General features: G+C 32.2%; 1 protein-coding gene across 2 annotated transcripts; it reads left to right on the forward strand.

Moving 5' to 3' along the window:
* Positions 1-8,701: 8,701 nt before the first annotated feature.
* LOC143067049 (uncharacterized) lies at positions 8,702-18,605 on the forward strand. Of its 2 annotated transcripts, XM_076240043.1 has the most exons (8): positions 8,703-8,818; positions 11,061-11,184; positions 12,778-12,851; positions 13,591-13,677; positions 14,532-14,600; positions 15,670-15,799; positions 17,261-17,411; positions 17,919-18,605. In XM_076240043.1, exons 1-8 carry the CDS (start codon positions 8,788-8,790, stop codon positions 18,312-18,314), a joined length of 1,062 nt encoding a protein of 353 aa, XP_076096158.1. In that variant the 5' UTR covers positions 8,703-8,787; the 3' UTR covers positions 18,315-18,605. The 2 variants fall into 2 exon arrangements, with proteins under 2 accessions (XP_076096167.1, XP_076096158.1); XM_076240052.1 differs by lacking the exon at positions 14,532-14,600 and having other exon boundaries at positions 8,702-8,818.
* Positions 18,606-21,613: the final 3,008 nt, after the last annotated feature.

Raw genomic sequence — 21,613 nt, forward strand, 5'->3', positions numbered from 1 at the left:
TCTCGACTTTTCCTCACCCATGGAGTATTATATTATTCATAGTGGCCACAAACATTTAGGTTTATAAAAAAAATTAAGAAGATGTGGTACAATTGTCAATGAGACAGGTCTCCATCAGAGACCAAATAATGTAAAAAAAATTTAATGGCATGGGTTGTATATTTTAAAAAATTTAATAAACTCCATCCTGGCAGGTTCAACCAAATTTGGATATATGTTCTCCAGACAATTATCAATGGGTACATCACATGCCCTTCTTATTTGTTGCCCTGTGTCTTTTTTCCTAGTGAGGAAAAACAAATAAAAACCAATTTAAGGTCTTTCCACCTCAAATTAAGATCTTTTGATGAGTAAATGTGGTTGGTAAATAGTTATAAGTGTGTCTTAAAATCACTTTCAAAGTTAGAAGACATCTGCTCTAATACTGATTTCAAAAATACTTAAGTTGTAGTACATTTTCAATGAATTAAGGGAAACTCAATGGCTGACGTTACACTCATCAAAAAACATGGTTTCTATGTATTTTCAGAGACAAATAAACTAGATCTATATATGTTTCTGGTATTTTACTTTCAATTAAAGCCGTAATTCGCTACTACTGGTTTTCAAAATGTCACTTTCAGTTTAAAATAAATTACATCACACATATTTAAAATATTTGTTCCTAGGTATACTTTAACACAAAAGAGCTACTTCCAGTTTTACCCAATATCACTTTTACTTGAACATTGTCATCCAACCAAATTCAGAAGCCTCTATGGCTTACGTTATAGCAAGGGTATGTTCTCGTATGTCACTTTTACCTTGGCCTGATTTTAAAGTATATTTAACAGAGAACCTCAAATAAAAAAAATACCCTGGTCTTTGCTATTGTCAATGAATGATCACAATTCCAATTATTTTGAATACTACTAACAGAAACAAAACACCAGAATTCACCTCAGGTTCATGCTCCTCATTTGGACAGAAATATAGTCGGATTTTCCCTTGTTTGGATACAGATAAAAAAGCAAAATAACTCAACTGTCAGAATACAAAGAATAGAAGTATACAACCACTCAATAATCAAACAATACGAGGAAGTATAAAAGGTTAGCTTTCTCGATGCATTTTCACAGATTCAAATGCAACTGAAGTATAGTGGTTTTATGAATCTATTATCAGGAGCTTTGTATCAAAATTATTACCTACTCCACTGGAATAACGACCAACGAATATGGTGTATAATGTATAAAAAAAATATTACCAAATTGTAATGATTTTAGGTTTGAGGTACAAGAAAAGCTGGATTGCCATGGGTAATTGGAAAATTTAGTCGTAGTGTATATCTTATCAATCTCAATGACATGGCATGGCATGGCATTTCCACTTTTGTAATGGATGCATATGATAATTTTTTGTTTGATCTTTGTTTGGTTTTTTTTAGGGCTGGGGGGTTCCTCTTGTACAATTAAATATTTTAATTCCTTTAAAAAGATAGTACTAGAATGAAGCACACAATGCTATTTGTTATGATCTGAAATGTAGTTGCATGATTAGCATTAATTGGACTTACTCATATCACTAAAGTATTAGTTTAAACATATTTTATTTGCAAAAGTAGCAAAAGGGATTGGACACGAGTTATAACAACATTAGAGACAGTATTATATTGATTAATTGTGCTCAAATAATTTTACAAAAAAGCATGCAGAGAACAAAGTATAAAGAAAAGGAGACATGAATTTGCTCAATTAACAAATTTATTTCCAAGCTCTGACTGAGAATGTATACAAAACCACCACTTTATTATCACAGTGTGTGCATGGTATGCACGTCCATAAGGGAGCAATCATTTAACTTAATTTTTCCTAAATAATTTAATTTGTGACCAAAATTTTGTTAAAAAGAAAGATATAAGAGACAAAATGTGTACCTGAGAGTATTTCAACAATTGACTGGTTTAACTTGGTAACTCGGTTCTACATTGAAAACTAAATTTAGAAATTATTAGATGCATTTATTAACATAAAATATTAAAACCACCAAAATGATCAGCAGGTCAAGAATTATAACTGAAGAATTTTCAGACGAATCAGACACTACAACTTAAAGTAATTGCTATTGAAATATTTTTTTTTATTAAATTTTTCAGTTTTGGTTGTTATTTTGAAAACTATTATAGATAAGATAAATTTTAAACAGCAAACATGTTCAGCTAAACAAGTCCTACCAATTAGAGTAAGAACGAAGTTTGTCAATTGATTCATTAAATGGAGTATTTGTTCTCGATTTTTTTTTTTATTAAATTGTTTTTAGAACATACTCTGAAGTGCAACCTGATGTTTTGGTGTAGAGCAGCCAGTTTTTATATCAACAGATCTATAAATAAGAAAACATGCCCAATTTAGTCAATTGGCTTTTATAGGATTGCCATTGAATTAAAATGTTGAACCTTCTTTGTATTTGTAGAAAATGTCGAGATAGCGAGAAATTGTTAAATTAGCAAAAATGTTCAGTGAACATGGCCGAAACTGTTTTGTTAGAAATATGCAGTGTGTTGTTATTGAATGTAAGTAAAATAAGGATTTCAGCTTCCCAATTGTGAACTTTTCATTTCTATGTAGCAACATTCCAGCAGCGCCTGCATACGGAGTATCTATCTTCCAATTGATACGATATTTTCGGACTTGTATTTCCTATCATGATTTCCTTGATAGAGGATTGCTTTTCACAAGTCCTTGGAAACGAATAAACTAAGAGTTCCACATGGTGAAGTTGAAATTATTCCTTTGTAAATTTTACGACGCCACCACGAGTTGGTTGACCGTTATGGATTAACCGTTTTTCATGCAGATGATTTCGGATATGTTCCTTATGTCGTAACTACAATACCCTTCCCTTTTCACGAATGTGACCTACCGAATTAGGCTATTTACCGGATTTGTAATAACATAAGCAACACGACGGGTGCCACATGTGCCGGAGCACCTGAGATCACCCCAAGTTTTTGGTGGGGTTCGTGTTGCTTAGTCTTTAGTTTTCTATGTTGTGTCTCAATCTATCTATTGGGGGGATCTCATGTGCTCCGGAAGGGTAAGCAGATCCTGTTCTGTGATTGCGTCCGTAAAATATACGAAGAGATGATTTCAACTTCACCATTAGGAACTCTTGATTTATTAGCTTCCTTGTGAGCAACAACCCTCTATCAAGAAAATCATGATAGGAAATGCAAGCACGGGAATATCGCATCAATTGGGAGATATATACACCGTATGCAGATGCTGCTGGAATGTTGCTACTTAGAAATGGAAAGTTCACAATTGGAAAGCTGAATTCATCTCTATTGACGTAAAGTTTTGTTTTCAATCGACCCTCATTGTCAATTTCTAAATGTAAGTCAAGATATGAGGCCGACTTAACTTGATATCTATATCACTAATGGAAAGCTTAATACTAAAATTTATGATAAAAGAGATGATTTTTCATTTCCTATCGTTAATTATCCATTTTTAGATGGTGACGTTCCCTTGTCACCATCTTACGGTGTTTATATATCTCAGCTTGTACGATTCGCTCGTGTATGTAACAATGTTTTAGATTTTAACGAGAGAAATTTATGTATTACTGAAAAATTATTACACCTGGGTTTTCGATATCACAAACTAGTCAAAACATTTACTAAATTTTATCATCGGTATAAGGACATCATTCGTAAATATAGCTCAACATGCAGACGTTTATACGTTCAGATATTTCACATCCAATTTTTTATGGAAATATTCTTTATAAAGCACAAAAATGTCAGTATTCACCTCAGAAACTAACAAAACCTTTAAATAGACTAATTAAGAAGGGATATAGTTACGATACTGTTGTCAGGTCATTAAAGATTGCACATTTTGGCGTTAATATTGATTCACTTATAGGGTCTTTGCATCGGAACTAAATACATTTACTCAAAAACCAGTTGTTGGCATGACACGGGTTATGTTCTTCTCATATATGTTATGATGGTATGATACAAAACCCCTAACGGGAAGGATAGTGCCTGATATTCATATGTCACAATCATAATCTTTCAATCAGTTTAATTGAAGTCTGGAGGCATGTCAGTTAACTGCTAGTAGTCTGTTGTTATTTATGTATTATTGTCATTTTGTTTATTTTCTTTGGTTACATCTTCTGACATCAGACTCGGACTTCTCTTGAACTGAATTTTAATGTGCGTATTGTTATGCGTTTACTTTTCTACATTGGATAGATGTATAGGGGGAGGGTTGGGATCTCATGAACATGTTAAACCCCGCCGCATTTTTGCGCCTGTCCCAAATCAGGAGCCTCTGGCCTTATTTTTAATTTTAGTTTCTTGTATACAATTTGGAGTTTAGTATGGCGTTCATTATCACTGAACTAGTATATATTTGTTTAGGGGCCAGCTGAAGGACGCCTCCGGGTGCAGAAATTTCTCGCTACATTGAAGACCTGTTGGGGACCTTCTGTTGTTGTCTTTTCCATGGTCGGGTTGTTGTCTCTTTGACACATTCCCCATTTCAATTCTCAATTTTATGAATTGTATCTGTTGTATCCTTTATCTCTAGTTCAAAGGGATAGACGCGTCTCGACATAGTCACCAAATTTTGAATTATTTAGGGAAAGAACATTATCGGAAAATTGAGTTAATGGATATTGCTAACTTCTTTTCTTTCTTCCTAAGAAGTTCCTGTATGAAGTCAGCCTCATAATAATAAAGGAACAAGTCGACAAGAAGAGGGGCACAATTTGTTCCCATTGGAATGCCGATAGTCTGTTGAAAAACACGTCCTCCGAACGTAACAAATATGTTGTCAATCTAGAAATCAAGCATCTTGATAATGTCAGTTTCAGATAATTTTTTGTTTGAATTACTACGTACTAGCTTTCAGGTCTGCACTTTGTTTGTTTTTTGTGGGTTTTTTTTTGTGATTTGTATCAATCTGATGAGTTAAACCCTGCTGTACTGCTACACCACGGGGAGAGTTTGGGGTCAACAAACATATATACCCCGCCACATATATGTGGCTGTCACACGCCATGAGCCTGTAATTCAGTGGTTGCCGTTTTTAACAGTATATAAAAGCAATGTATATCATGTTTGATAATTGTTAAAAGTTAATTGTTTTTTTATTTCAATCAATAGTTTAAATTGTTTAACACCCGGCTTTTATCTAACTTTCTATACTGTGTAAGTTTTTTCATTGTTATAGGCTGTAGTTACATACAACTTTTACATTATTTGGTCTGTTTTGAGGAATTGGCTCATTGGCAATAAAACCACATTTTTTTACTTTGTGTTGACATCATTTTCACGTTCCAGTGCTCCAATCAGCGTTATTTGGTAATTTTGGTACTAGTATGTGTATTTTTGTATGCATGGTTTATTTCAATTCCGTCAAATATGTTGATGAAATATAGTACGGTGACCAGACCCAATTTTTTAAAAATTTAATCGTCAAACATTCTATATGGCTATATTATATATCATTGGAACCGGCAAAATGAGTACTTTTGAAATATCGATGTCGTCAAAAAGAAAAGGTTTGAATAAATTAAGGTCAAAGATTAACATTATGTTGTTTTTTTTCCTTCTATATTTTAAAACTGAAGTTTATAAGCAGCATTTTGTGTTAAATTTCAGATATAGACATTTTTTGTCAAATCAATTAACAATGAATTATCTCGAAAATGTGGAAAAAAGGAACTTATTAATTAGTAATCGATTAATTCTGAAATTTGGCGTTTTTCAAACACTTGTTCTATCATATTGGTTTGAAATAAACTATTAACTATTAACTATACAAGATCAATACAAATTCCGTTAAAGTTATAGTGGTAACTTTGCCGGGTGACATTCAACTTCAGCAATAAATGATAAATATTGTTTTCAATTGAAGCCTGCTATCCCGAACGTTTATTTTGCAAAGGCTCATGCATGTAATTCATTACAATCAAAAACCACTTATTACCTCGGAAACAGTTACAATTCAAAAATCCAATCAAAATGATCAACAAAACAGATTTCATCTAGGAGTATCTTCTAAATTTATTTATTTGTTTAATTGTATTGTAGTCCTGTCATGTAATGTTGTCATTTTTATAATTAACATTACCATTTAAAGCGGGAGGTTTGGTATGCCACAAAACCAGGTTCAACCCACCATTTTTTTTTCTTAAAATGCCCTGTACTAAGTCGGAAAAATGGCCATTGTTATATTATAGTTCGTTTCTGTATGTGTTACATTTTAATGTTGTGTTTCTGTTGTGTCGTAGTTCTCTTATATTTGATACGTTTCTCTCAGTTTAAGTTTGTAACCCGGATTTGGTTTTTCTCTATCGATTTTATGAATTTCGAACAGTGGTATACTACTGTTGCCTTTATTTCTGGTTCATCTGTCAAGGAATTTTGACATAATTCTGATCCTTGACAGTAGCAAAGCTCCGTACATGTAAGGTTTTGTTTTGAACAAACACATGACTTTTTACATGTAGATTTTTTTCTTACATGATCACAAAAGATCCTGCAAGAATTCTGCTGACATATGCCCTTCAAAATACACGTGGTGTAATGATTGTTTTAATTTTCACCACCGTATTCTAAAGGTACCCCCTAGGTTTAGCAATGTGTCATGCGGTCCAAATTACCGCTTCACAGAGAGGTAATCTGACTAAACCTACATCTTTACTGGTGCCAAGCTTGACGCGCATTTTATTTATATCATGATGGAATTATTTAAAGACATTCTTCAGATCAAACATCTATGAAACTAACTTTCTTTCAGGCTTTATCTTTGTCAGTACTCCAGAAGCTCTGCACCTAACATAATCGTGCGTGTCAATCAAAGTCTTGTAGACTATTTTCTTTCCTACTCCAAACAGAGACGAAGTTGTGTCGCATCCGGTAGGAGTATGTACAACTGACAGAAGTTAACAAATTATTCGAGAAGAGCAAGCACATAGTTGGTGAATGGGTAAAAATATTTGCCCATTATTTACACTGCTAATGTTTCCCATCTGCACCCACAACTCGCTTGTATGTGTCATCTGTTTGTAGTAGTGAACATAGAATAATCACACCCGTATCAGAGGTCCGTATGATTGTTCTGCTGCTCTTTACCATTTCTCTAAACTTCATGTCAAAGTATAAGGCATTAATTATAATACGAGTATTGGTCCTTGTTGAGTGCTAAACAAGTTACGACAATCATTAACATTATTGTGTGAAATAACTTTGTCAATTTCTGAATTTACAAACGTTCCGGCTAAGTAAAGCTCACTATAAGGTGGAATTATAGGTGATTTGTCATAGTTTTGAAGAAAACAACTACTAAAGAAATTAGGGAGAGCCTGCTGTTAACAGAAAAAAACTTCATCCAGTCAGGAATCCTTCTCACTTCAATAATCTGATATACTTTGGAGGAAGCTGTAGTCTTTGTGTTGCGTTTTCTTTTCAGCAGACGACCTTTTTTCATGCCGTAGCGGTCAAAAACGTCTGCTTCTGTGTGCGATAGTGAAAAGCATTTGGTCATATTTTTATAAAATTCAGCTGCGAGGTCACCGAATGTTTTACTTTTCTTATCATCAATACATTTGAACCAATGCCGTACCTTCTCTCAAACTGATGTACGTTGTGAGTGATTGGCCAAAGGAAGGTAGGGAAAGTGCATAAGATACTTCACTTCGAATTGCTTCACCAAATCAGGAATTTCAACAAACGACCCATACTCTTCAACAAATTGCTGGCAGATTCCATCATTACGTCTTTCAACTGAACCAAAGAAGCAACGTTTACTCTTAACAGTAAAGGAAGTGACCGATTCAGTACTTCTTCTCTGGCAAACGATACACTTTTCAAAATTAAAACACATGGTTGGCATTTTGGAACTACAAGAACCTTATCGTAAAAGACTTTCTAATGCAAACATTTTCCAGATAATTACAGGTCCAAATTCAGATTTGGTTCGTAATTTTCGAAATATATAAAACATCCCAGTTCAAATAAACATACGAAAATATAAATCTTTACAGAAAAATACAGAACGGAATGTCCCTAATCATATGGCAAAATCAACTGATAAAGCACACCAAACGAATGGACAGCAACTGTTTATTCCTGACTTTGTACAGACATTTTCAAATGTAGAAAATGGTGGATTTAATCTGGTTTTATAGCGTTAAACCTCTCACTTGTATGACAGTCTCATCAAATTCCATTATAATTACAACGATCAGGTGTAAGTGTTTGAACCTGTTTCTTAAAATTACACACGAAAAATTGAAATTACTTAGTATGTGACTTCATTACATTAACATGTGCTTTAGACGTGTTTTATTTGGCTTTGATCTCCTTTATTGAGATAATGATATTTTAAAATTATTCAAACATTGTAACAGGCGTTACATCTTTATGTATCAACTCTTGTTTTTGTCATCACATTTTAATTATATCGTAAGTTTTATTGCTACATATTTGGGTGTTCGGCTAAAAATGTATAAAGATGTCCTTGATAAACGACAATGTTATATAAGCATCCTTTTGTGTAATGAGGTGAGAAATATACTCTTGATTAAAGATTAAATCAGGTGTTTTCCATTACATTTTTTTCACAGTATATCACTGTGCGTAAAATGTCGTTAAACTTTGATCAACTTCCCTATTATGATCAATAGAATCAAAACGGAAAAATTATAATATTTGAAACCCATCGAACTTGACACTTTGTTACAGTCTCGTTACGAAAGTGTCTCTTCCGCTTTCATATTTTGGACAAAATGGAGTTAATTGAAAGTTGGATTTATTTTTGTAAGTATGATGGTCTGCTATTTTAAACTCTGTATTTGGTGTGTACATCTGGCTACATAGATTTTGTTGACATTAGGCACTTTTGGGGAATCAAAACAATTTATCAATTCTAATTAAGCCTTTCTTTTGTTTGTTTGTCACACTAGCTTTTGATATATATCAAGGCCGTAGTTCGTTAAATTTAGCAAGGATGAAACCAGAAACTAATACTAATAAATGTCCGAAATTATAAGCAATACCAAATTGAGAGTAGATATTATTTTAAAGAGTTAACGGAAACGTACATATTTAATATTTATCTCTATAGAACTATGCCTATTGCGAACGACAGAACACAACCAAAATAGGGAAATCATATGCCATTCACAAGCTTTTAACATATTCAATCTAAACTTGATTTAACATTGAACAATGAAGATTTCTTAGCTTAACAAACTAAACAAATTTTTACCTAGCTGTTTTGACCTATGTAGTGTAGAAATTCACATAGGAATGTCCTTCATATTTTATACATACTATACATTGTTTAATTGTAAAATTATGTTATGTGTAAAATAAATCTTCTCCCAAACTAAAATTAGATGGAGATGCACGCTATCGGCCTTTACAAACTTATGTCATTTTAATGGTTTCAAATCCGTTTTGATGACTTGAAATTAAGCTGTTCAGAATTTTGCTACTGTAAAACTATAGTTCCATTCCACGTTAGCCCTTTGAAAAAAATCGATTGCTAAATTCTTTCAATCTGTACCAAGTCAGGGATAGGACAGTTGATATACATTCGTTTGATGTATTTGAGCTTTTGATTTTGCCATTAGATTTTCCTCAGAGTTCGGTATTTTTTTATTTCACTATAACTATTTTCCTATAACCAATCTCTTTTGCTAGAATAATATCCATTCAAGGATTGGATTGGAGTCGGTTTGAAGGTCTCGGATGATTTTCAAGTTAAAAAAAAATATATATGTGACCACATGCAAACACGGAATACTCATAAATTTAGGCCTTTATGCGAAATTTAAATATCGATAAACATTAATGATTTACAATTCTACTTAAACAAAAATAGAATTGTAAATCATTCACAAAAGATTAATTTCTTCGAACCTTTTATAAGGTAGTGCTATTTTAAACCTTTACGGATATATATGCATCACACATTGCCATGTTCCATTTGTCGGTGTTGCAATCCCGTTATAACATACAACCGAATACGATTCATAACAGGACTTTGCAGGTCATGCAAAAGAACGGAGGCCACTGTATGATGGATCAGGAACTTAACCCTTACGGGTCTTCCAAACCCCACAAAACATTTAGTGATTTTCTGGTGGTTTTAGTGGTGGATATGGCAATATTTTGTTTACATATGAATTATCTTATTGCCTATGGAATTTATCATTTGTCGATACAAACTGCTTGTAATTTCATAACAGTTATAAATAGAGATTAATAACTATTAATTTGGTTATTAACGTGTAAGTATTATATAAGATTCATTATATCATCTGCCGAAATTCGCCATATCACCAATTTTGTCTTATTCCGTGTCGAGTTACTTCAATTAAGATAAATTACTATAATAAAGTATAATGTTATCATGCTTATGTTAAGTTGATTTTTACTTCTTTAGTGTCAATCACTATATGAAGAAATGAAGATGTATGAATAATGTCAACAGTAGTATGTATATCAGTAATCAAAATTCATAAATCGATTGAAAATAAACAAATCTGGGCTACAAACCAAAACCGAGAGAAACACACCAACGGAGACAGTTATTCTCCATAGAACAAATGACGCAGTTGTTAAAGCATCTATATTTGTTACCATGTGGTCTTTAACAATAGCCAAACCCATACCACATATCAAGGTTTAAAAGGCCCCTGAAATGACAAACTTGCAACTATTCAAATGAGAAAACTACTCGCCTTTTTTTATTCACAAAACAATAAACAAACTATAAAGGTCTTTTATATCAATGATTTTCAAGAGATAACTTTCATGTTACTGATACGGTCATAGTAAGCGAGTGTGTTTAAGATTTCAACAGCCGCTCCACATATTTCCCGCATTATCTTCAGAGTTTCGTCTTTACAGTCGTTTCATTGAAAGAAACTAGTTTATTTAAAGTATATTTTTCTCTTTTTTGGGAGCAGCTTGTCCAACTTGACAAACACTCACTTAATGTCAGTTTCTTCTTCCATATAAAGTTTTTATATAAGTTCTCATATTATAACAGATCTGTTTGCTGTGATGGCAACTCATTCTGAAGGGTCTGCATCAGTTGTTTCGACGCCTGCATGTTTGTTAATGCAAAGAGCCACGTGTGGTTTAACGATTCCTAATGATAGCTGTGTATTCAGGTATATTATTTTTTACTAGAAAACATTATATGACAGTACCAGATTCGTGAAATTTTCGCTCTTTTAATTTCAACGAAAGAATTAGAATTACTAGTATACACATAAAATTGTTAACCTGAATTTCAAGTCAAATGAACTACATGTATATATAATAGTAACTGAAAGTTTCAATAAACGCCAATTTCTCTTGCAAGATATCAACATAAAAATATATTTTGAAAAAATCTACTTAAAGTTAGTTCAAGATGAAACAAAAAGTAAAATCATAAAATCACAAAAATACTGAACTCCGAAGAAAATTCAAAACGGAAAGTCCCTAATCAAATGACAAAATTAAAAGATAAAACACATCAAACGAATAAATAACAACTGTCATATTGCTGACTTGATACATGCATTTTCTTATGTATAAAAATTGTGGATTGAACCTGGTTTTATAGCTAGCCAAACCTCTCACTTGTATGATAGTCGCATCAAATTTCATTATATTGACAAAGATGCGTGAACAAAACAAACAGACACAAACATGTCAAAAATAGGGGCACAGCAGTCAACATCTTGTTATAATCATAATCACAAAAAGAAACAAGAATATTAGTAACAAAGAAACACATAATGGGATATAGACCAATCATGTTGGCAAAAAGTTAAGACCAATACACAAATTTACTATAGTACAATTACACAATGACGGGATGTTGTAGCACAGGGTCTCGTCATATATGTATCATAGAAACATAAAAATGCATATAGACAAAGCACATAGCAAAATGAACGACAAGCCTACAAACAGGTTTGACAATAGCACAATAGCGGGATGTTTAAGTACAGAGCCACGCTATATGTATCGAAGTAACACTAAAAATCATATAGACAAAGCACATTAGCAAAAATGAAAGAAAAGAATACGACAGGATAGATGTACAAGTACAACAAGTATCTTAATCACAATAACAACAAACAAATATTAAACAAAGAATCACAAAAAGGCATATATCAAATTTAACAACCTCATTTATTGCTTTCTTTTTTTTTTGGGGGGGGGGGGGATTTTATTTATGTATGTTAAATCAACCCATAAACTATTGAGAGATTTTAAGAACTGGGACTAAAGGGTTAGATTAACATTGACTCTGACGTAGAATCGCATGTTTGACGCCAGGGTGTAAACGCCACACAGGTAGATATTTTATCCAAAGAGATTCAAATTTGGACTGCCGGCGGAAAGCATATCCAAACATTTTGTGTAAACTAGTAGATGTAAACTATTTAATTTTCTTCTTTTGTGTATATAGTTGCCTCCATGGTTATGAAACACTTTATCCGTATTTTTCTATTTGGGTGTAAGGAAGCAATAAAATAACCAACCACTGTTCTTATATGAATGTTATGCTGCTTCCAACACTAGCTGAGAACAATATTGTTCACCCTTGTGGTAAATTTTGCATATTATAGTATCATTCAAATACCTTACATATTTGTCTTTTTCATCTATACTTGGTTTTAAATATTCAAATCTTGCAGCCCTGATGTTTTACCATGTTTTGATGAATTTTTGTTTATGAAATGATGTATGAAATTTATTTTTATCAGGATAGATGATTTTGTCGTTACAATGGCTCTGTATGGTTCCAAGAGTGATTGTAGACTTGACCTCATTCCTAATCGTAAGTTTGTAAGCACAAGAAAAAAGTGGAAGAGAAAGTGTTGATTGTTTGATTTTCAATATTGTTCACATTCCAACTGTCTAAGTTCTAGCGCTACTGATGAGTGTAATGTAGACGATACAGAAACGAATGTCTTGTGTACCAAATTATAAGCTTTGCTATTTTTTTTTTAGTTTAAAAAAAAACTGGGTCTATACTACTGCTGTTGGGCGTTTCGTATCAACTGCCCAGTAGTCAGCACTTCTGCATTGACATGACATATCTTTAATTTGTCCATTGTCTGTAAGTTTACTGTGTATACAATGTTCAATTAGTTGAATTATTTGAAACACCATGAATAGTTTACCCACAAGAATAGATAGTATAACCGCAGTCGCATTCGGCACAACTTTTCGTAATTCTGTTTTAATCAATGCCCTACAATTTCGTAAATAATTTGGCTCTCCAACTGCTATGATTCGAGGTCCACGCTAAATCTGTTATAGACTAATCTTTTCTGAGTGTCTACTGATTAACTGGATTTTAGTTTACAAGAAAGACATAGTACAACGTTTGATCAGTTAAGAATCAAAGTTATATAACACATTAAAGTTGAAAAGAAAGAAAATAAGGACAAAAAAGCGAAAGCAAATTAAGCACACAAAAAGCACATGAATAGGAATAAACACTACAGTTAAGAGAAAATGGTAAGTGTCAATCATATTTTTGTGTTATTCTTAAATGTTCAATTTCGTTTTAGTAACCTACCTAAAAGAACTAAGTGCAGTATCTAAGTATATTGGCATCTCTGGGGACTACTTTCCAGACAACTCATGCATGTCAAAAGGTAAAGTGTAGGGGTTTTTTTCTTGCATGTCTATGTTCAATTGTAAGCAAAACTATTTGTAACGTTTAATTTCAATAACTTTAAATATTTCAAGGCAAACATTCTATGTTTTATGGGTTTACAATTGTGCACGTTATCAAATATATTTGATTTGTGGGAATGAATGTTTGCTACTGCATGGCCAATAACTAAATTTTCGACCATCAATTTAGCAATTGATGACCGCAACTTTTCGAATACACTATTCTCATATTATATATGTTTTTATATAAAAAATTTTTGTTTTGTTATTTTTTCCTCAACTACGTTTACCGTTCATATCTTTTGGCTAATACAGAAAGAGGGGCGACAGTCAAACTCATAAATCGAAAATAAACTGAAAACCCCATTACTAAAAAATTAAAAGGGAAACAGACAAATAATAGTACACATGACACAACATTGATATATTGATCAAAGTTATATTGATAACCTTACTAGTCACGTGCATCCAAAATTAATACGTAGAGGTCAGTTTACGCATAGTGATCTGTCAGTATCAAATGTGTAAGGAGTTGTCAGTTGAAATGTCAGATAAAATGCGAAAAGGACCGCCATCTGGTGGGCCAACGGTATAGCCTATCTAACTGCTGCTCCATCAACCGTTTTTTGTTGGTTTTATTTTTTAAAAACAAGATATCCGTCTACTGGCAAAAGTTGAGTAATACATGTGATAACATGTGTCTTCTATAAATGCTATTGTATGTCTGGTATTTATTTTTGTGGGTAAATGTTCATAAAATGCGGGATGAATTCCGAAGTGTTGACCTATTATTTTTTTTCAATATTTATATGTGTTCTTACCTTTTGAGTAGGCTGTGGTGTTAATGAATCAGAATATGGAAACAACTCTAATAAGTTAACATCAACCATACCCTTGACAGGTAAAAGTCTTTGTTACCTTGAATACAGCAACGGTTACCAAATGAGAAGCCTTTGATTCTCTTTGAATATTTTTAGTTCGCCTTAATCACGAATATGTTGATTATACTTTTATACAATAAAATACTGTTTTTAGAAATGTTGTTACCATAAGAAATGTTAATTACACTTTATAAAGAAACTAATGAAATAGGAAAATAAATGTCAAAGCATTGTAATGACTGTCTTTTCAGAATTTCCCCGTATAATATGATAAAACTGTACCATATAATTTGTAACTTTGAATTAACGTGAACACATTGAAATGAGCCTAAACGACCAACATTAGTTTTGTATGGACTCTAAGATTCGTATTTGTTGAGCTTAAGCAATACCCTCAGATATTTGACTGAACATTGTTATTATCTCAATTCTAAATAAATGCGTATTCTTATTTGTATGATACCAAAGTATTGTTTTATCTTTAAAATGATGACACTTACAGAAACATTAATAATATATATGCATGTGTAACTTATAACGGATATTTTTTTGTGATAACACGAATTTTGCACTTTTTTGTACTACAATGTGTTACTTGAATACACCTGTGTATACGTTTTAATGATTCAGATATATTATTACACATATCTACAAATAAACTTACAATCAGAAAAACTAAAACGCATGTTGTTATGATCTTCCTTTCACTTACTTCTGTATATGTATACACACCTTTCTATTCTCTGAACTTATATTCACAAAACAGGTTTAAGCTGTATAAAGAAACATTAAATAGCAAACTAGAAAATATATATTGTATTGTGATAAAATGATAACTAGATTAACGACTATTGTAATTTTTAGGGGTTAATGAATTAAAACTGCACACTTATGTGCTTTCATGTCTGTTAATATATTGAGGAATAATTTCCGATTGGCATAACTTTTCTAAAGTGACCTTATGTTCGCAATTCTATTTTATTTTTGTTAAATCCAAAATCAAATATAAAATAACAAGCAGTTAAACTTATTTTTGTACATAAAACATTAACACTATATAGCACTTTAGCACTTAGTTTTAATTGGTAGATGACGAGACTTTTCCTATGACACCAGTTGGCCTCGCAGTTATGTTCATTGGGGGAATTTTAACAGGAGTTATTGTTACATCCATAATCTTTATTGTTTATATCAGATGGATGAAAGACCAGACTTCAAAGTGAGTTTATTCGTAACCTCGTAATACTCTTCAGTAAGCCTTTAATATACTCAGCATGCGTTGCTGCATTCATTTTTAAAATTGTGCTAGCACAAATCGGGTTTTTACGAAAAATATTGTTGAAACATTACTGTCTATGATTTGTTTTCAAGTAAGGGCTGTGACAGTGTTATAAAATTAGCCTACCATTTTGTCATTGAAAGAATTTTCAGTGTTTTAGATTTATTGTTTAATTGAAGTTCTGGTGGTTCTTGTCAATGGTCACTGACACAGGCTAGAGAGAGGCGAAAGATATACCAAAGAGATTTTTAAGCACATAATAAGCCAAAAAAAGGACATAGCATGCATGGTAAAAAAACAAAAAAAAATGCGAAAAGACCAACAACAGTACACAAAACACAACATGGAAAAACTAAACGTAACAGCTTTCTAACAGTACTAAAACAAATCCCTTCACTAGTATGGATAGTTAATTCATTGTACAATTGTGACATTAATTTTAATCGGAATTTAAAGTTAAGAGCAGCAAACAAACATTTCACATTGGAAAGGCCTTTGCTGTTTGCATTATTTGATGACAAATGGTTGATAATTTGTGTTAAAAAAATCAAAAGTTTTTTGTGACACGGAAATATGCATAATATTTTATATAATCAAAATTTGCCATCGTTTTAATGACTAACTATTAGAACGTGTTTCGATCTTCCCCTTTTAATGGAGGAACTAGAATTGAAACAAACAACAACCAAAGTATAATAAATAATCATGTCAAATTACTATGACTTGCATCGTATTAAAAAACGGTTTCCTGTGTTTGATATTCAGGACTCGCAATATATATTTAGCTGATTTCCTGGAAGTCAACAATAAAGGAAGTTAATATCTCCATTCAGTCTATGTTTGTCATGATTCAAATTTAATGTAATAGTTTGATACGTCTTTCATTTTCGCCTGCCTCCTTGGTCTAGTTGAAGCGTTCTCGTTTCGAGTGTTTGAGGTCGTGGAATCGAATTTCCGCCTAGTGAAACCAAAGATTTCAAAATCTTTATTTGCTGCTCTTCAGCTAAGTACACGCTATTGAAGATATTGAAGAATGAGTAAAAAACGGAAGGGGTACATTTTTTTCCGTGCATTAAAAATCAGACTCGGCGTTATTTATAACCTATCAATATGTTTCGTCCTGAATATGTATTTGTTTAGCAAAGGTTCCTTTAGTTTTTCACATCCTTGTTTGTTTGTCTTTGATGAATTGTTGTCTCATTGGCAATCCAACACAACTCCTTTCACAATCAGGTAGACGAAAGAGTCGTGTGTCTTGGTATTAAAAGCAAGAAAGTTTTGATGTTCTGTAAAATTTCAGTTTATCTATTAGAGTCTAGATTGTTTTTGTTTTATTTACTGTAGTTAAACTATTCAAATATTATGTGTAACTATTTTAATTTTATTTGATGTTTTATACAGACAGGAAAATACGTACTTAGATTTAGACCTGAGCGTTGACAATGAAGAGAAACAGCCAGAGCGTACGCAAAGAGGATCTGTAGCTTTTGTTAGAGAGATAGCGTCTGTTTACTATAGTCAACCAGTAAACGTTGGAGAAGAATCACCAAAAGTAAGTGTGTAGCTAATGAATATGGAACAAAAAGGTCGAAATGATTAGAAAACCATTCAAAGGTGAAAGTAGAGACATTGAACGTCGAATAGAGGGGAAATGATGATGTTTTGTCTTCAGAATGTGTTTCTCCCAAACAAATATGTCGTAATACACAATAATGATTGAAAATGTTTTTTTGAATATTTCATCTTTTAAACTTTGTTTTTAGAAATGGTTTTTAAGAAATAATTTTTAAATATATATTCGTACATTTTTATCGGAAGCAAATGTAACCAAGAATAACCAAACGAGCTTTAAAACAAATCTGTAAAGGGTTTGTGAATTGATAAAATATCTATTAGTAGTTTATTTGAATTTTTTAAGACTTTTTTCCTGAATTTTATATTGAACTTAAAACAATTTTATTAGAAGTTTTCCGTATGGAGGAAAACTTTTCTTATTAATTAGAGTTTTTCCTGATTTATAATACTTCTCACTGCTAAACAAAAATGTATTTATTTACAGGAGCGTTCTTCGGCGTCGGTAAGAAGTCGAATATTTTCATGGTCCTCATCAAAATCGAGAAAATCTTTTACAGACAGAAAATCAAGTCTGAATAAAGTACCACATAACAGTAAATCAGCAGCAAAACAAATGTTCGCCTATGAACAACCAGTTCCCGAAGAAGGCAACGATTATGTGGACCTAGATTCTCCAACTACACCAACGCAAAAGTTTGATTATGAAAACGAGAAGACAGAAAACAAAAGTAATCCAATTACATTCATTGATGCAGATGAGGATCAAACAAAAACCCCATTGAATGTGCTAGACAATCAGACTGAAAAAGCTGTTTACAACTATGCAACAACAGACGAATTGGATATCAAATCTGAAAATCATTACAGTGAAATGAAATAGAGAATGAACGACCAAATTTAACGATGATTTTAAGTTACAGACAGTTTTTCAAAGCCAGTTTAAATGAAATTTCAGAACTTTCTGATTTTATTTTTGATATCAGTTAGGAAAAAAGTCTGAAAATCTTTAGTCAATACAAAATATGAAATTATATAATCATATATTTTCTCTCAATCTATTTATGACTTTCGAACAGTGGTATTGTACTGTTGCCTTTATTTATGTCTACAAGTATTTGCCTATATCCGTCCTTAAGATCTAGACTTAAAAATAAAAAGCCAAGGAAAGAAATGGCATTGTTTTATTTTGCCATCTGACAAAACCCACACCAAAGATACCAGACTTATAAGCTAGTATGACAGATGCTTGTTTCGTTTACATAATTTATCAGAGGAGTTCAATATAAAACAAATACAAAGATATGAGCGTCACTGATGAGTCTTATGTAGACGAAACGCGCGTCTGGCGTACTAAATTATAATCCTGGTACCTTTGATAACTAATTATAGACAAGATAAGCATCTAAAAAAAATATTTAAATACCGATTTTATCATTATTAGTAACAGTGACTGTGTATACGGAAAACCAAGGTTAAAAGAGATATATAAAAAATTGATACATGTATGGCCAATTTACAAAGACAAACAAATATCTCTATTTTAATTCCTTCCTTATTAAAAAAAAAAAACAAACTATGAGAGTAATTCGAAGCAATATAATAGTCAAAGGTCAATTTTCATTTGCATTAACCTGGTTCGTGAAATGTTTCCTCAACAAACATTCAAGGCTGTTTTAGAAATAAATAGGGTCACAACCGCGAATTATCTGTATGCTAACTTCCTTAATATATGTTTAAATGTGTATTTTTTGTAAGTTGATGTAGTCGTATAACCATATCTAAATGAACAATTATTAAGTTATAATTCTTATATATTAACGAATCTGACAAAACACAAAATTTAAGTTTTAAACATTACAGCCAAAGCATTGTTACACCCCAGTTGTAAAATGGTTAATATTCCGGTTTGTCTCTGTCTTCCAGTCCGTAACACATTCATTTCTGTCCCCTTTCCAATAAATACAAATCATAGCTTCTTGGAATACGACAGTAAGATTCATCTCGTTATGCCAGATATACTGTCTATTACCAGATGAAAATTGTTACAAAATTAACCCAACTCATCTCGTACGGTAGTCAGTGATACCAAAAAATAAGATGATTGAAAACAACAAAAAGAGATCTACGAAAACAAATGTGCGAAAACTATTTCAGTGCAATGGACATCAAATTTTTCAGAAACTTTTAAAACTACACGCAACACGTTAGAAATGTCATGTGTCCAAAGGTCTTTTATTGTTTACCTTTGACAACAGTAATGTCCACAACCGAATATTTGAAGACCAAGGATGTATAAGTACCGAAACAGTTGCAGGGCTATATAAACAAAAAGAAACTTTAAAAGGTCAACTTTGCTTGAGGTAATTAATAATCAAGTGAGAAACTAAAAGGAATCAGACTGACACACAAATTTTGGTATGATTAACTGTAATTTTATACAGGACCTTCTTATGAAAATGAAAAGAGAGTTAGAATTATCCGTCAACTTCACTTTCCTCCATATAGATGATGTACTCCCACTAAATAATTAAGTATTGTGACTATGTTGATCACTATGTTTGTTTGATACGACTGTCATACAAGTTAGAGGTTTAGCTAGATATAAAAACTGGGTTAATTTACCATTTTCTACATAAGAAAATGACTGTACCAAGTCAAGAATATGACAGTTGTTATTCATTCGTTTGATATGTTTGAGCTTTTGATTTTGCCATTTGATTAGGAACTTTCCGTTTTGAATTTTCCTCAGAGTTTAGTATTTTAGTGATTTTACTTTTGAAAGCATCTTTCCCATCGAAAAAGAGATAAAGGATACAACAGATACCGAAAGGTCTGCCTGATCTTGACTTACATCTAAAGATGAAATAATGGTCGGATGAAAACAAAACTTTACGACAAAAGGGATGGTTTCCGCTTTCTAATTATGAAATTTCCATTTCTATGTATCAACTTTCCAGCATCGCCTTCATATGGAGTATACATATCTCCCAGTTGATACGATCATGATTTCCTTGGTAGAGGGTTGCTGCTCACAGGAGAGCTATTGAACCCAGAGTTCCGATTAAGGGATGAATTTGAAATTATCTCTTCGTAAATTTTACCGACGCCATCACCAGCTGATTGATAGTTGTTGAATATCTGTTTCACATATGTACCAATTGTCTCAACTACAATCCCGTCCTGCTCTACTGAATTATACATATCAGCGAGTTTGTAATTTTGTAGAAAATTCTGTTTAATAAGACAATGAAATCGATCTTTCAATTGAGCATGGGAAATATTAGTAGAACAATCTGGTTTTGTTATGATTGTGATTGAAGATTTTGGATAGATCTTTCATTTTTTTTTATTTTACGTCTTATTGACACCACCATACCTCATCACAATATTTTTGAAGGCCAACTTTTACTTTAGAAATAATGGTGGTAGGAACTTCACAAACATGTTAAATAAAACTTCTTAATACGCAGCTATGTATTGTTCTTACTGATTACGATGCAAGGGTCTACAGTTATAACATGACCAAGCCGGGCGTAGGGACGATGTACATCAGTATTCTATAAACTGCCTTAAACACTAAAGGAGAAGGTCCAGTAAGACCCCTTTTTGGCCCAAAATATAAAAACAGTTTTACAAAATTGTTAAAATGTAAACTTTAAAGTTATTTATTGGAAAGTTACATAAATATGGGCTGTTTTTTGACAATACAATGCACATATATCGGGAACTAGCATCATTAAGTCATACTAAATTACTGAAATCTGAAGTGGCCCCATTTGTGTTTATTATTAATATTGAAATGTAAGTTGTATTTGATGATAATACATAACATATATAAAGGTTGAGGATGAACATGGATCTGAAAAGTGACATTTTTTGGCATATTTGATAGATTTTTCATATTTACTCTTGAATAGGAGCGTTTTTGATGACTAAATCAGTTAAAATCTTTCACATAAATTAATTGAATCAACTGAAATAGACACTTAAAGTGTTTAAAAAGTGTCCAAAATCTTTCGTCACATGAACCTGAAATTGGGAGGCCAAAATCGTCCCTTATCGGACCTACTCCTTTCAAAAAAGACAATACTATTTGGACAATCGTCGAGCTTCCTGATATGATAGGAACATGTAACTTACTAAAACTAGTGTCCTCTCTTTTTATATTTTGTTCTGTTC

Source organism: Mytilus galloprovincialis, chromosome 1 (assembly GCF_965363235.1).
Source record: "Mytilus galloprovincialis chromosome 1, xbMytGall1.hap1.1, whole genome shotgun sequence".
Taxonomy (NCBI): Eukaryota; Metazoa; Mollusca; class Bivalvia; order Mytilida; family Mytilidae; genus Mytilus; species Mytilus galloprovincialis.

Excerpts from the sequence above, each read along its gene's own strand:
- LOC143067049 (XM_076240043.1), top strand. The coding sequence starts at position 8,788 with ATGGAGTTAATTGAAAGTTGGATTTATTTTT. Across the intron at positions 8,819-11,060 it reads TGAAAGTTGGATTTATTTTT|ATCTGTTTGCTGTGATGGCA; the intron begins GTAAGTATGATG and ends ATATTATAACAG. Across the intron at positions 13,678-14,531 it reads CAACTCATGCATGTCAAAAG|GCTGTGGTGTTAATGAATCA; the intron begins GTAAAGTGTAGG and ends CCTTTTGAGTAG.